This window comes from Thamnophis elegans, chromosome 2, assembly GCF_009769535.1.
Source record: "Thamnophis elegans isolate rThaEle1 chromosome 2, rThaEle1.pri, whole genome shotgun sequence".
Lineage (NCBI taxonomy): Eukaryota > Metazoa > Chordata > Lepidosauria > Squamata > Colubridae > Thamnophis > Thamnophis elegans.
In genome coordinates, this window is record NC_045542.1 from 156,189,146 (window position 1) to 156,204,903 (window position 15,758).

At 44.3% G+C, this 15,758-nt stretch overlaps 1 protein-coding gene across 4 annotated transcripts; it reads right to left on the reverse strand.

The window, feature by feature from the left end:
- Positions 1-6,110: 6,110 nt before the first annotated feature.
- LOC116504745 (zinc finger protein 2-like) lies at positions 6,111-14,268 on the reverse strand. Of its 4 annotated transcripts, none has more exons than XM_032211959.1 (5): positions 14,183-14,268; positions 13,131-13,269; positions 11,452-12,223; positions 9,916-10,042; positions 6,111-7,587 (listed from the first exon to the last, which is right to left on the reverse strand). In XM_032211959.1, exons 3-5 carry the CDS (start codon positions 12,202-12,204, stop codon positions 6,209-6,211), a joined length of 2,259 nt encoding a protein of 752 aa, XP_032067850.1. In that variant the 5' UTR covers positions 12,205-12,223; positions 13,131-13,269; positions 14,183-14,268; the 3' UTR covers positions 6,111-6,208. The 4 variants fall into 4 exon arrangements, with proteins under 4 accessions (XP_032067850.1, XP_032067849.1, XP_032067848.1 ...); XM_032211958.1 differs by having other exon boundaries at positions 14,094-14,259; XM_032211957.1 differs by having other exon boundaries at positions 14,044-14,259.
- Positions 14,269-15,758: the final 1,490 nt, after the last annotated feature.

Consider the following 15,758-nt stretch of genomic DNA (forward strand, 5'->3'; position numbering starts at 1 on the left):
TTGGTTGTATAAACAGAGATGCATAGGATCAAAATCACATGAAGTGTTAGTATTGCTTTATAAAGCCTGGATTGGATCACACCTGGAATACTGCATCCAATTGTGGTCATCACATTACAGAAAAAGATGTTGAGATGCTTAAGGGCCTGGAGACAAAAACATGAAGACTAGCTACAGGAATTGGTTATGTCTGGTCTAGTAAAAAGAAGGATGGGAATATGATAGCAGTGGGGATATTTGAGAGGCTGCCACAAAGAAGACCTATTAGGTCGACCTATTTTACAAAGCACCAGAAGGCAAAACAGTAAAGGAAAGATAGAAACTAATCAAGGAGAGAAACAACCTACAAATAAGGAGAAAATTCCTAACAGTGAGAACAATCAACAAGTGGAACAGTTTGCCTTCAGAAACTGGGTATTTCATAACTGGAAGATTTTAACAGACCTGAATAGTATAAGCTCTCCTGTTGGGTAGGGGTTGGGCTAGAAGACCTCCAAGGTCTCTTCCAACTCTTATTATTCTGTATTAGGACCAGTATAGATAACCCTGCAGTCTGCTTCTGTACTTTTTGGGAGACAAAGTTGTTTGCTATATTCATCATCAGGAACCTGTTTGATCTTCCACTAGGTACAGAGTGTATCTTCCAGTTGATGTCAGGATAGTTAAACTCTCCCATTACTATTGCCCTGTATCTTATCTATCCATCTTTCTTATCTATCCGTCTTAGCTAACTAATTGGCTAAAAAAAACCATCGATTTGTTCTGTTTGTTTGAGTGCTGTAGTACACACCTATGGTGATGCAATTGCCAGGGTTATTCGAAACCACATTAGCACTATTTCAGTTCTCTGGCATTTCCTCTTTGCTATGTTTTGAAATATTACATTCAGTGGTTCCGAAATTATACCTGCCAGCTCCTTCAAACCCCCCCCCCCCAGATGTAAACCATCAGGTGAAGGTTATTTGTACTCATCCAGGGTAGGTAGGTATTCTCTAATTCCTTGCCTGTTTTAACTTGCATGCAGGAAGGAAGGAAGAGAAAACCCAACGTATCAAAAGCAGCACTGGTTGTAAAACTACCTGTAGTGTACCTATTGTTTCCTTGACATTCTTTTTATTCCTTACATATTACAACTTTATTATTATTTTTTTACTTTAGTTGCTAGTTTTACCTTATTCTGGGCCTTAGAGCTTTCCTGAGTCCCTCCTTGCAGGTTTGGGATGACAAAATAATTTGCAAGTGTTTATGTCCCTTTAAACACCCATTTTATGAGGGACTGTTTCATTTCAAATGAGCATCCCTCATGTAACTTCATCTTTTCAAATGTAGCTATTTGAGATCTCTTCCCTTAAAATACTTCCTTTACTCAATAAGACAGCTTTATCATATTACTCCTAATATTTAGGCAAAATCTGTTACAATTCCAATTAAATTATTCAAATCCTCCCTCTCTGTGGCAGCAGAAAATAACATTTCTTTTCAGATACTCAAAAGTTCTTGCATAATCTTATATTTGCAGGTGAAATGTACCCAGCTCCTTGCATTTAGAAAACAGGACTCTAAGCAGCCCTAGAACTTTTCTCTGATATGCTAATGTTCTGCACGCAGGGATTTTGAATTGTATTTAGTCCCCAATTCTCCCAATTTATAGATTATTCGGGTTTTAAGTCTTTATTTAGTTAACAGTCAAAGAATTTCAGCAACAACAAATATTCACATGGCACTATTTAATAAGTTCATCACAAAACATTTATTTTTTCCATACTAAGAAAGTCACAAATTTCAAAAGACATAATAGGCTATAAAAAAGAACAATCAGGAAATATGGAAGAAAATGGTTTCAAGGGGAAGAAAAGGGAGTGCCAATGTTTAAAGAGATCCAAATGTCAAAGAAGACGAAAAGCTGGCAGACCCATTAGGAAAACTGGCCAAAAGTGTATCCAAAAAGAGACAAATAATGGAACATGAAATATTTGTGAAGATTTCATTTAGAATCTACAACTAATACATGTACAGAACTGTCCTAGCAATTCCCAACCCACAAATCGTGACCCAAAGGGAATACATGTATAAAAGAGCTGTAGGAAAGGACATGCCAGTTATGATTATGGAGGATTTTTCTTTCCAGCACAAAATACATTTTTGCTGTACTGCAGATGGTGGCAGTGAAGATTAAACAAGCATCCCAAAGCCACATACAAAGTTTTAGACCAATGTTTCTCAACTGTGGCTAATTTTAAGATGGACTTCAACTCTCAGAATTCCCCAGCCAAGTCTTGATAAGGTTGAGAAACAGAGTCTTTGGTGATTTCTGAGTTTGCTTGCAGTCATTTCATTACCCCACTAGGTAACATCATCCCTGCGAAGTAGGGTGGGGTTTGTTCAGATTAAACAAGCTTTGCTCTGTTAGTGTTGGTGGGAGTGTAGTTTTGTCTGTGGTAGAAACCAATGATGTAACCTAGTTGGGTAATGAAATGTCTGCAGTAAAACCACCAAGCTCAAAAGCACCAAGGACTCCGGCACTGAACCCTGAGCTACAGATACTCTCTTCGCTTGAAACACTTGATTTGTATTATTGATTTAATTTCTTCATTTTTACTCTGTTCCGTTGCTGTGCTTTTTTGGCTGGGGAATTCTAGGAATGGAAGTTCACACCCTTTCATTTATCCACTGCCAAATATTCCAGTATTTGAGAGATTTGCCACAAAGAAGATGGGGCCAACTTATTTTCCAAAGCATCAGAGGGCAGGACAAGAAACAATGGATGGAAATTAATAAAGGAGAGATGCAACCTGGAATTAAGGAGAAACTTCCTAACAATGAGGACGATGAACCAGTAGAACAGCTTGCCTTCAGAAATTGTAGGTGCTTCATCCCTGGAGGTTTTTAAGAAGAGACTGGACAGTCAGTTGAAATGGTATATATAGGGTCTCCTGTTTGAGCAGGGGCTGGACTAGAAGACCCCCAAGGTCCCAACCCAGCTCTATTCTGATTGAAATATCCCAATATGGCTGTGAAACTGAAACCATTTGCCCAGCTCAAATCCACTGTTCCAATTTTTCTATGCAGGATTCATTCTCTAGCATTGCATTTTGACGGCTAGGTGAGTTTTCTGATCCCAGTGAAGCAGAAACAGGGAGAAAGGTTTAAAGTCCAGCCTTGAGATTAATTGATAATGGTTTTAAAATATAGATTTTCCCCCTTAACCCTAACCCCCCTCATGAGAAAAATATTTACAGGGCATGGTGGTTGTCCATCTTTTAAGACAAGCCAGGTGTTTTAAACCAGTGGCTACGATGGCTTAAGTTATTATGAGAATTGGTAGCCACTATATCTGGAGCATTATTAGAGCTGACATCCTTCTGTCAAGTCTATGCTTCCCTAGATGTCAGTCAGTTATATGTTATTTAAGGGTGAGGGATAAGAGGAATCTGAAAGGAACATAGTTGTGCTGTCCCGGGAATGGAATGCAGCAGCTATCCATTTAACTAACCAGCCAGGACAGGCACTGCTACCAAAGCATCTTCTCCGAATGTGAATTGGCAAGGGGGAGATGGGGGTGGGGGGATGGGCCAGGGAAGGGAAAATTAACTTGGGGATTTTGGGGGTCAAACTCCTAGTTTTGACTTTGCTTATTGTAAGCACATGGCTTTTAGTAAACGTACCTTTTTCACTACAGATGGAGCGGAGAGTGTTTCTTTCCTGTAAGAGACCCAAGTTTGGGGCCAGGTCTAGCAAGAATTCTGGATTAGGGAAGGTGACTTTAAACCCTCTTTTATGGCTTGTGGTTCTTTGTAATATTCATTTTCACTGCATGGGGGGGGGGGAGCTGCAGGGAAAGAGAGAAGATTGCAGGGCAAGGAACAGATGGTTAGAAAAACAGTTTCAAACCCGCCCTCCCATGCCCCCAAGGCTTTTTAAATTCCTTTCTGCTTGTCCTTCCCTTTCAAGGCTGCCTGCACCATCCCACCACTGATTTTTTTTCCTCAGATTTCCTTTTTTTAAAAAAACCACTAAAAGAGCATATCCATTTCCTGTTCAGATTAACAAGAGTTGGAAGGGACCTCGTAGGTCATCTAGTCCAACCCCCTCTCCCTCCTGCGATCCTCAAGGCAGGAGATTTTTTTAAAAAAATCCATGGCCCTTTTCCTTCAGGAAAAATTGCCTTGGGGGTGGGTGAGGGAAACCTAATTGGCAAGCAAGAATCCCATGAATGACTTTCTCAGCTTCTTCTGAAAGGCAATCAATTGGACTTTGTTTTTCCTTGAAGACGTTTTCCTTCACATCCAAGTGCGGCGCTCCGCTTCTGGCGGGCCGCTCATGACTCTTGGACCGAATGGATAAGGAACACGCCGGACGCGGTTTCCTCGGGATGGGGGCCTCGAATGTACTTCGTGGACCTCTTTTATTGGGAAAGTTAGTTAGTTACAACGTCATCAAAAAGGCGTATCAAAAAGCGTATATAGTCATATGTTACAAATAAACAAATAAAAAATTACAGCATGGCATAGGGTGGGGGGAGGGAGGAAAAAGGGCAGGTATGTGGGGTAGCTTGCTCACATAGCTCACCTTACATGCGCTTGCGTAGTAAGTCCCTGACTGCTAGGCTGCAAAGTTCCCGATGCGTCCCACGGCGCGATGTCTCTCCATCCCTGTGTACGTGTGTTCCAGGCAGCCGAAACTGCCCTGCACGTACACCCAGTGCGTGACCCATCAAAACCGCGTTCCACAAAAGCGCGGTCGACGAAATCGCGTATGTGACGTCATCACAACGCGACGAAAAAGATCGAAAAATTGAAATAAAAATTAAATTACAGCAAGCCGATTCACATAAAGGTAAGGGTTAGGTTAAGGGTTAGGGTTAGGTTTAGGGTTAGGTTTAGAGCGTTAGCGTTACGTTTAGCGTTAGTTTAAGGGTTAGCGTTAGGTTTTTCGTTACGTTAAGGGTTAGGTTTAGGGTTAGGTTAAGGGTTAGGTTTGGGGGGGGTTAGGGTAAGGTTTTCGCTTTATTTTTACATTTTTCGATCTTTTTCGTCGCGCTGTGATGACGTCACATACGCGCTTTCGTCGACTGCGATTTTGTCGTCCTCGGTTTTGTGGTGGAACCCACCCGGAGATGGATTCCAACATCCAAGAAACTTCTTCAGTCCAGTGAAGAAGCTTCTTGGATGAAAAGGAAAAAGTCTTCAAGGGGAAAAAAAATCCAGTCGCCTTTTGCAAAAGGACCTTTGGAACAACCATGATCTGGGTCACTGGGAATCTCCGGATACTTCTGAAGAGCAGCTAATAATGTCCCGCATTTGGGCATCTCCACTTTTCTTGTGGATACCAAGAAGACCATTTCTAAAGAAGAAAGAAATGGATGGGAAAGAAAAGTTGCGATCCCCCTCCCCTCCCATTTATTCTCCCCTTCTAAAAACATCAGAGGGTTGGCAAGCTAGGAGGCAGAATATCACAGGAAGATAAAAGGATTTCAGTAAACCCAACCCACATTTTCTCCGAATTGGGGAATGAGATACTAAATAAAATACTGCAAAAGAGGTAATCCCTGGTTAGGAGAACTACCAACCATAATACTTTTGACTTCATTGTCTCCAGGACCCGCTTTATACAGGTGGTCCTCCACTTACAACAGTTCATTTAGTGACAGTATGAAGTTACAATGTCACCGAAAAGTGATTTATGACTGATTTTATCCTTGCGATTGCAGTATCCCCATGGCCATGAAGTCAAAATTCAGCCAATTGGCAACTGACACATAGCTAGCCATGGTGGCGCAGTGTTAGAATGCAGTATTGCAGGTGAATTCTGTTGACTGCCAACTGCCAGCAGTTTGATTCCCACCGGCTCCCAGATTGTTGGGGGCAATAGGCTGACTCTATAACAGCTCAGAGAGGGCTGTAAAGCACTGTAAAGCGGTATATAAGTCTAAGATGCTATTGCTACGATAGTTGCAGTACCTCGAGGGTCCTATGATCACCTTTTGCCACCTTCTGACATGCAAAATCAATGGGGAAAGCCAGATTCACTTAACAACCGTGTTGCTAACTGAACAATTACAGCGATTCACTTAACAACGGTGGAAAGAAAAGTAGTAAAACGGGGTCAAAATTCACTTGTCCTGCTTAGCAACAGACATTTTGGGCTCAATCGCGATTGTAAGTAAAGGACTACCTGTATAGGATCAAGGTCAACCAAGTATCAAATTTCAGCAAGGGTGTTGTCCCGGATCTCCGGATTCTTCAAATGTTGGACTATACCCTAAAGTTGCAGGACAGGCTGCCCACTTCCCCCGGTGAACTTTCTTGTGCTTGGTGAGATCCGAGCTCGAAATGAAACGCTTCCCGCACTCGAAGCAGGCATAGGGCTTCTCCCCGGTGTGGGTCCTCTGGTGAGTAATCAGGGAGGATTTCCGATTGAAGCATTTGCCACAGTCCAAGCATTTGTGGGGTTTTTCCCCCGTGTGGATGATGTTGTGGTTCAGGAGATTGGAGCTGGTGCTGAAGCTTTTCCCGCACTGGAAGCACTGGTAAAGATTCTCCCCGGTGTGGATCCTTTTGTGGGTGATCAGGGGCGCTTTGGCATTGAAGCTTTTCCCGCACTCGGAGCAGCTGTAGGGCTTTTCTCCCGTGTGAGTCCTCTCGTGGATGATGAGGTGAGTCCTCTGGCTGAAGCTCTGCCCACAGTAGGAGCACTTATACGGCCTCTCTCCCGTATGGACCCTCCGGTGCATCATCAGGTTGGTCCGCGTGCCGAAACCCTTCCCGCACTCCGAGCACTCGTACGGCTTCTCCCCCGTGTGGATCCGCTTGTGCGCGATGAGCGAGGCGATCTGGTTGAAGCTCCGGCCGCACTCGGAGCAGTGATACGGCTTCTCGCCCGTGTGCACCCTCTTGTGCCTCAGGAGCTGGGAGCTGTTCCCAAAGCTCTTCCCGCACTCGGGACACGCGTACGGCTTCTCCCCCGTGTGTGTCCTCTCGTGGGTAATCAAGGACGACTTCCAGTGGAAGCCTTTGCCGCAGTCGGCGCACTTGTGGGGCTTCTCCCCCGTGTGGACGATGTTGTGGTAGATCAGGTTGGAGCTGGTCGTGAAGCACTTCCCGCACTCGAAGCACATGTAGGGCTTCTCCCCCGTGTGGGTTGCTTTGTGCTTCAGGAGGGCCGCCTTGGTCCCAAAGCTCTTGCCGCACTCTGAGCATGGATAGGGTTTAGCCCTGGCTGCAGTTCCCTGGCTGGAAGCTAGGGGCGCTCCGTTCTTGAAGGTTTTCCCACACTGGGGGCAGATGTAAAATTCTTCCGGATCCATTTTCGGATTGGTAGGAAGGTCATTGACTTCGCAGAGATGTCCGCACTCTGTGCATTTTCTTTTGCTTTTATTCTGGATTCGGTCTTCTTTGACAACATGTCCATCACCTTCTTTGCAAAGCTTGGTCGTCTTCTTAGGATGGTCTTTTTGAAAGCTCTGTAGTTCTGGCTGATTTCCAGGCTCGGTCTCCTTATCATCATGGAATGAGAAAACTGTCTCTTTGGCCAAAGATGTTTCCCCCTCAAGGAATCCATCTTCTTTTGCCTCTGTGTCGTTGTTCCCTGCAAGGAGAGACTTGTGAGTCACAATCCAATAGCATGGAGTATCCATCATTACCAAATTAGGGTACAACTATAATGTACGCTTCATTAAGTGGAGAAGATAAGATGCCAGTTTCAAAACTCTGATTGTGTGATTTATCAAGTTTCAAGGCACACATGTTTCATTAAAGTGAAAAAAGAATTTCACCCAGTTTTGGTGCTTTCCCATTAAAGATAGAAGGGAGACTAGTATAGATCTATTTCAGGTGATAAAGGGAGGAGAATTTATGGCTTAGAGGTTAATACAACTGCCTAATATGTAAGGAGCCCAAGCAGTCCAGGCAAGGATATGACTAGCTGATGAGAGCTAAATAGCTTGAAATAGATCTATACTAGTCTCCCTTCTATCAGCAAAAGTGTTATATATAACATTTATTATACATGTGTGTGTGTGTGTCCGTGTGTGTCCCCTGTACGCCTTGTATATAGAAGTCTTGTATATAAACCACTGTTTGTAAGACAAACCTCTGTGTCCTGTACCTGTGCTCCTGGGTTATCTTAAAGAATTAACACAAATGATAGGAGCCTAACTGGCTGGGGAATTCTGGGAACTGAAGTCCACACATCTTCAAGTTGCCAGGATTGGGAAACACTGCACTAAAGTATAAGAGGAAAGGAAAAATCTAGCCTGTCTCATTTCCATAGTTGTTTCCTGACCTGGCTTACTTTGAACTGCTGAAAGGCTGTGACCCTTCTTTCATCATTCTTCTGCTTCAGACAATATGTCAAGATCCAGCCACATCTTTCACTGCTTTCCTATTATCTTGGGAAACATCATCTTTTTCTCCTTATTTTCCTCATGGAGAAGGATAACACCTTCTCTATGATCTGTACAGGACCAATCCTAGTCAAGTAAACATATAAAGAACGGTTGCTGGAATTGGGTATGTATGGTTTAATGAAAAGAAGGACTAGGGGAGACATGATAGCAGTGTTCCAATATCTCAGGGGTTGCCACAAAGAAGAGGGAGTCAAACTATTCTCCAAGACACCTGAGGGCAGAACAAGAAGCAATGGGTGGAAACTAATCAAGGAGAGAAGCAACTTAGAACTGAGGAGAAATTTCCTGACAGTGAGAACAATTAATCAGTGGAACAGCTTGCCTCCAGAAGTTGTGAATGCCCCAACACTGGAAGCTTTTAAGAAGAGTTTGGACAACTATTTGTCTGAAATGAAGCACTCACAACTTCTGAGGGTAAGTTGTTCCACTGGTTAATTGTTTTCACTGCCAGGAAGTTTCTCCTTAATTCTAGGTTGCTTCTCTCCTTGATTAGTTTCCATCCAATGTTTCTTGTCCTGCCCTCTGGAGCTTGGGAAAACACCAGGACAAGAAAACCTGGAATGATTGAGAAACTTCCTGACAGCTAGAACAATTAATCAGTGGAATGGCTTCTCTCCAGAAGTTGTGGGTGCTTCATCGCTGGAGGTTTTTAAAAAAAGACTGGACAGCTGCTTGTCCGAAATTGTACAGCATCTCCTGCTTGAGCAGGGGGCTGGAGTAGAAGACCGCCAAGGTCCCTTCCAACTCTCTTACTCTGTTATGGAGTCTAACAAAAAGTCATAACAAAAGGCATTTGGAAGACTATGGTTACTATTAGGATTAAAGATATGTTGGTGTATATTCCACATTTAAATATAGCTCCCAAAAACAACCAATCACACAACCAACTGACCACACCAGTACAGAAGACATATCTAAGCTAAAGAGGGTTAGGACAAGAAAAATCCCACTGATGATGTTACCTAGTCTGGTAATGAAATATTTGGGAACAAAATGAAAAAGAAACTCAGACAGAAAGCCACTGCCAAAATCTAAAACCTGAGCTACAAGTATTTTCTATTACCGTAATTTTTTGGGACTATAGGACGCACCTTTTCCCCTAAAAAAAAAAGGGTGAAAATTTGGGTGTGTCATATACACAGAATACAGCATTTTTGGTCTCCCCAAACTCCGCCCCCTTTGCAAAAATTGCCATGATAGCCTTTAGGAGGCTTATAGAGTGCTCCTGGGGGCTCGGGAGGGCAGAAATGAGTGAAAAATGGGCTGGTTTTTTTGCTTGTTTTTGCCCCCCCCCCAAGCTTCCAGGAGCATTCTATAAGCCTCTAAAAGGCTATGCATGCCCTTTTTTTTGACAAAAAGGGCCATTTTCATTAAAAACGGACCGTTTTTGGGAGGTCTGCAGAGTGCAAAAACTTTTTTTTTATTTGCCTCTTCAAAATCTTGGTGTGTCTTATACTCAGAAAAATACGCTATTTCATACATTAGTATCTTCAGAAGCTATGACCTACCCAACAAGAAGGTTTCCTTATCACTCTTTGGCTTGCCATTGTTGGCTACTTGCCCCTTTCTTGGATCATCAGACAGCTTCTCTGAAATGGGGCTTTTAGCAGGCATGTTTCCCAAAGACTCTGGCATCTGAAAGCAAAATATCGAACGAAGATTCAAAAAGGATCCTGGTCAAGATGAAGGCTGGAGCTTCCTGTGAAAATGTGATATTTTTCTGTTTAAGTGGCGCTTCCTAAACCTGGATAAATGACCCCATGGGGTTAACAGTGGTTTTTCTTTAGATAACCACACACAAACTCATTAACCATCACAATGGGATCATTTGAATTTAAATTAACAACTGCAGTCATTCACTTAGCACAGGGGTTGGCAACCCGTGGCTCTGGAGCCACATGTGGTTCTTTCAACCCTCTGCTGCGGCTCCCTGTCGCTGGTCGGCTCCACAATTGATAGGGTTAGGGCTTTTGGTTAGGACAGTAGAGGAAAAAGGATGCCGTGCTAGGATGAGACTCTATGGTGAGGGAACCGAACTTCCGGTTGGCAGAGGAAAAAGGATGCTGAGCTAGGAGAAGACTCTATGGTGGGGGGAACGGAACTTCTGGTCAGCTCCAGAATTGAAACCTGGGCTTTCAGTTAGGACCTTTATGGCCCTTTGAATGTTTAAGGTTTCCGACCCCTGACTTAGCAACTGTGGCAAGAAAGGACATAAAATGAGGCAAAGCTCATTTAACAATGATCTCGCTTAGCAACACATATTTTGGCTTCAATTGTTGTTGTAAGTGGAAGACTACCAGTATTGCAAGTTGCCCAGCAGTGGGGCAGATATTTCTACTCTCTAACTCAGAGGTCTCCAACCTTGGCAACTTTACAACTTGTGGACTTCAACTTCCAGAATCCCTCAGCTGGCTGAGGAATTCTGGGAGCTGAAGTCCACAAGTTGTAAAGTTGCCAAGATTGGAGACCCCTGCTCTAACTTAGACCTCTCTCCTCTTAGCAGGAAATGAGTTTGGACCATAAACCCTTTTCTTTTCCTGGGTGATTCTGGCTGCCGGAGACTGCAGCTCTCATCAATCACAGAGATACCCTCAGCATCTAAACCAGAGCAGCCATCAACCTTCTTTAGGCCGAACGCCCATTTTGAGAAGCGCACAAGGGCCCTCACTACACAAAATGGGTGGGAATAGAACAAAACCTGTATGTGGCTGATGTATTCAAAATTACTTCAGATTAAAGCACAACCATGGTCGTTTCCCATGGTTTTAACATTAAGTCTGCTCTTCTGTTACAGCAAACATTATAATTGGCAACAACGCCTGTGTGTGTGTGTCCTATAAAGGCCCAAGGTAGGGAAAAACTATTCCGAAGCTCTTGCTTTATATTAGGTTAGCCCAATAATCCAATACTTCTTGTTCTGCCTGGCACCAGATCTCCAAAAGTCTGTCCCAATCCGTTAAAAAAGCCAGAATTTGAACCCAAGTGATCTCCCCATTCCCTTCCCACCCGACAAATCCTATTGGAGAGCACGATCCGGTCCTCACACTAACATTATTCCAAGGAGACTGGCAGTTTTCGCGTCCTTGGTCTCTTTCTGGAGAGCTTGGCTGGCGTCCCTCTCTTTGTCTTACTAAGAAGTCCTCGGCCAGGGCCACCGCCTCAGAACAGGTCTCAGGGCTGCTTTCCTGGACCCAGCTCTGGATCTCCACAGGCAGGATGCTCACAAACTGCTCCAGAACCAGCATCTCCAGGATCTGCTCCTTGGTATGTTCCTCTGGTTTCAACCATTGGTGGCAGAGTTCCCAGAGTTGGCTAGCGGCCTCTTGAGGGCCCTCAGCCTGCTGGTAGCAGAACCGTCTGAACCGTTGGCGCTGCCTCTCCGAATCAAGGATGTCCTCCAGCATCTCCTCCTTCGGGTTCACAGGCAAGTTCGAGTTTGCACAGGCCCTGTGGGCCTTCTCACAGAAGCCTGTCCTAGTTTGAGTAGCATATTCTTTTCTAGGCCACCGATACCCTTCCTCTACTCCTTCTAAGGAGGACGGGCGTTCTTGACTGCCAGGCATTGATATTCGATTCTTCCATTTTGGATAAGGAAATGGTGGGCAGCTCAAGAAATTTGGCCACTGGCCTTCCCAGCCCTGTTGGTACCCGTCTGCTCGCTTCTGTTTCAGAAGTGATGGTGTTGCCTTAGCCACAAACTTCACGCTGGTCTCTACACAAGTGGCATCGCAGCCTCTTCCTACCTCTTCCAATCTCTTCTCAGGTTCTCTGCAACTTGCCTGGTCTTCTTCCTCCATTTTTTTTTTTTAAATCCCCCTAGGAGAAAAATATATACACACACAGGGTTAATAACCAAAATGCAGCACAATTTTGCAACTATGCTCCACCAGCCCATTAGAGTGGATTAAGAACTTTATTTTTCTTGTCTCCGGTAACATTTTCTCAAAATTCATTAGGAAAGTTAAGTACTAGTTGAAAGGTAGTGTTCTGACTTAGGCTTCCCAAGAGCATGAAGCAAACTCCTGGTCCTGTCAAAAATCCCTTTTATTAATTCATTGTGAATTCTGCTCATTGACATCCAGCAAAGTCTTTCCGGGGAGGATTTACAGTCACAGACCTTATCCGGCTTGGAGAGCTACCAGGCCGATATCTGCAAAACTTGACAAGGAGACTCGTAGAATCACGAACCAATTAAGCAAACTAATTGTCTCCTGCAAACTCCGCTCCTCTTTTGCTCCTCTTTTATTTCCTCTGGGAAGGGCCATTCATCATCCACTTGTGGCCTTACTTCCAAGTCGACCCCTATTCTTTAGCTGTTCCCTTCGTCTGGCAACTCTGTGGATGCACATACTGGGAACAGGCTCCAGCTATTCATCTGCCTCACTGATGTTTGACTCCAAAGGCAGCTGATAACTGGCATACGGCTCTGCCCCCCACTCTGCCTCCAACACAGAGCCCTCATCAGAGCCTTCCCCAAACTCCAAGACTCACCCATGTTCCTCCCCAACCTCCTCATTGTCTGAATCAGCTGCCAGCTCTGCTGGCTGCTGTTGGGCCACAACAGGCAGAGCCAAAACTTAGGTGAGTAGATGAGCCCACAACCAGGGCTTCCTTCTTTCTAGCTAACCCAGGTGGTGCTGGAGAAGGATCCTGTTCTTGCCAGAGGCCTAAATGGAAGGCAAAGAAAATAAAATAAAGAACCACACAAAACTAAAAGGCATACTTGTTTAGCTTTGCAGAATGGGGCTGTTATGTAGCTCCACTGTTGACATCGATCCTCATGTGTGATCTTCTTAAAGATACATTAGCTCAGTTCCTCTCAGAAACTTCGGATAGGCTGAAACTGTAGACTTCTCTTCACTCTGCAACAGGAGATCCTTCATGAACGTTTAGCCCTTCGTCCCAAGACAGTCAAACACTGCTGGACTACCATTCTCATCCCAAAGAGTTGGACTACAATTCTCAGCAGTCGCTGGTTGGGGATGATGTGAGAGCTCTAACCTAGCTTGTTAGAAAGATACAGAGAGCAGTGTCTCTCAATCTTGGCAACTTTTAAGATATGTGGACTTCAACTCCCAGAATTCCACTGGCTGGGGGAATTCTGGGAGTTGAAGTCCAGGCATCTTAAGATTGACCAAGTTAAGGAGCACTGGGGTAGAGAAAAGAGTTGGCTGGACCAGAGATCTCATTTGGATAAAAGCAAGGCAGTCTTCTACTCTTGCAGTCCTTAGCCTTAAAGGTTTATTTCCCTCTGCTGCTCTCTAAGGGATTGTGGGAGCTGAATTCCAACTGGAGAAACCTGGTTTGGGAAAAAGCTGTGCAAAGGTGTGTCTCCCCCCCCCTTTTTAAAAAGGGTCCCTATGCTTTAAAATTCTGAGTGCATTGCACAGATGATTATTAGTTGCAGCAGGATTTTGAAAGTGGGTTATATTAAAAAAAATCTGCATTCCCATTTTTTAAAAATAAAGTTTTCCCCTTTTCCTGCTCTTTTCAGATCTGTCTCTCACTTTGATCCTGCAGCTTTTTTTTTTTTGCATCGTCCTATCCAAAACGAAAGGGAGTGGGTGGGTGTGGATCTTATCAGCTGTACATCTTTGTAACATCCCCCTCCCCAGTGCCTCTTATTTTGCTCCCACCTGATCGCCTTTTCCCCTCAAATTCTCCACCGTCTTTTTCCCTCACTCACTTCCACAGCTGTGTTGCAGTTTTGCAAATCTGCAATATAAAATGCCCCAAAAAAAGGTGGGGGGGGGAGCAACAACAGAAAGGTGGTACCTCCTTTCAAACCAGCCATCCAGGAGGAAGGACAGGAAGAGGAATTCAGTTGCAGCTTTTGGGGGGGGGGGATTTCTGGCTCTATCTAGGAAGCCGAACTCTGTCATTTTAACCCCTTCAATCTCTGTGATAAACGGAAAAAAAAAGAATGTAAAAACAGTTCAATTAAGTGTCAGACTTCAGTTTAGGCGGCTGGACTTCATTGCTTTCTCGTGGATCCCTAGGCAAAACAATTCTTTGGAGTGGGCTGAAGTCAAGTCTATCTAGCAGCCTGGTTAAATATTTCAATGGTTGTGGGTTCCACCTCGCGACCAAAAAGGGCAGTAATCAAAGCCTTAGTAAGACCACACCAGGGCTGGGTTCCTGCCAGTTCTAACTTCTTCTATAAAAGAGGTTCCACAAATCTACAGTGCCGTTTAGAACCGGTTCCAGCTCCCTCCCCCCATCCCTCCGCACATCATCAAGATGAAGAGCCAGAGGAGGAATTCTGGGAGTTGAAGTCCACAAGTCTTAAAGCTATCAAGTTTGAACACTCCTGGGTTTTTTTTTTCTAAAGGGTTAGGGATGCAAGGCTCTTGTAACTTGACAGCTTTAAGACTTGCACACTTCAATGCCAGATTTCCTGAGCCAACATGACTGGAGGAGGAATTCTGGGAGTTGAAGTCCACAAGTCTTAAAGCTGTCAAGTTTGAACACCACTGAGTTTTTTTTTTTCTAAAGGGTTAGGGATGCAAGGCTCTTGTAACTTGACAGCTTTAAGATTTGCGTGCTTCAAATGCCAGACTTTCTGAGCCAACATTTTGGTTGCTAAGCAAGAGCGTTATTAAGTGAGTTTCACTACATTTTACAAGATGGCTATTGCCAGCCAATTCACATGACTGCCAAGCCACTCCCACCTGTTCACATGGCTGGCAAGCCACTCCCACCCGGTCACATGACCGGCAAGCCACTCCTACAAAGCAGGCCATACCTGCAGAAGAGGTTCTAAAAAAAATTGAAACCCACCACTGGACTACACCTAGAGTACTGCATCCAGTTTTGGTCACCACACTATACAAAAGATGTTGAGACTCTAGAAAGAGTGTAGCAAAGAGCAACCAAGATGATTAGGAGACTGGAGGCTAAAACATAGGATGAATGGTTGCAGGAACTGGGCACAGCTAGTCTAGTGAAGAGAAGGACCAGGGGAGACATGACAGCAGTCTTCTAATATTTGAGGGGTTGCCACAGAGAAGAGAGGGGTCAAGTTATTTTCCAAACCACATGAAGGCCAGACAAGGAACAATGGATGGAAACTGAGCAAGGAGAGATTCAACCTGGAAATAAGGAGAAACTTTCTGACAGTGAGAGCAAACAACCAATGGAACAGAAGTTGCCTTCAGAAGTTGTGGGAGCTTCATCACTGGAAGCTTTCAAGAAGAGACTGGACTGCCATCTGTCAGAAATGGTGTAGGGTCTCCTGCTTGGGTGGGTGGGAGGGTTGGACTAGATGACCTACAAGGTCCCTTCCAACTCTGTTAATCTGTATAATCTGTATAAGACAGTGGTGGGTTCCAACAGCTGCTACTGCCAGTTC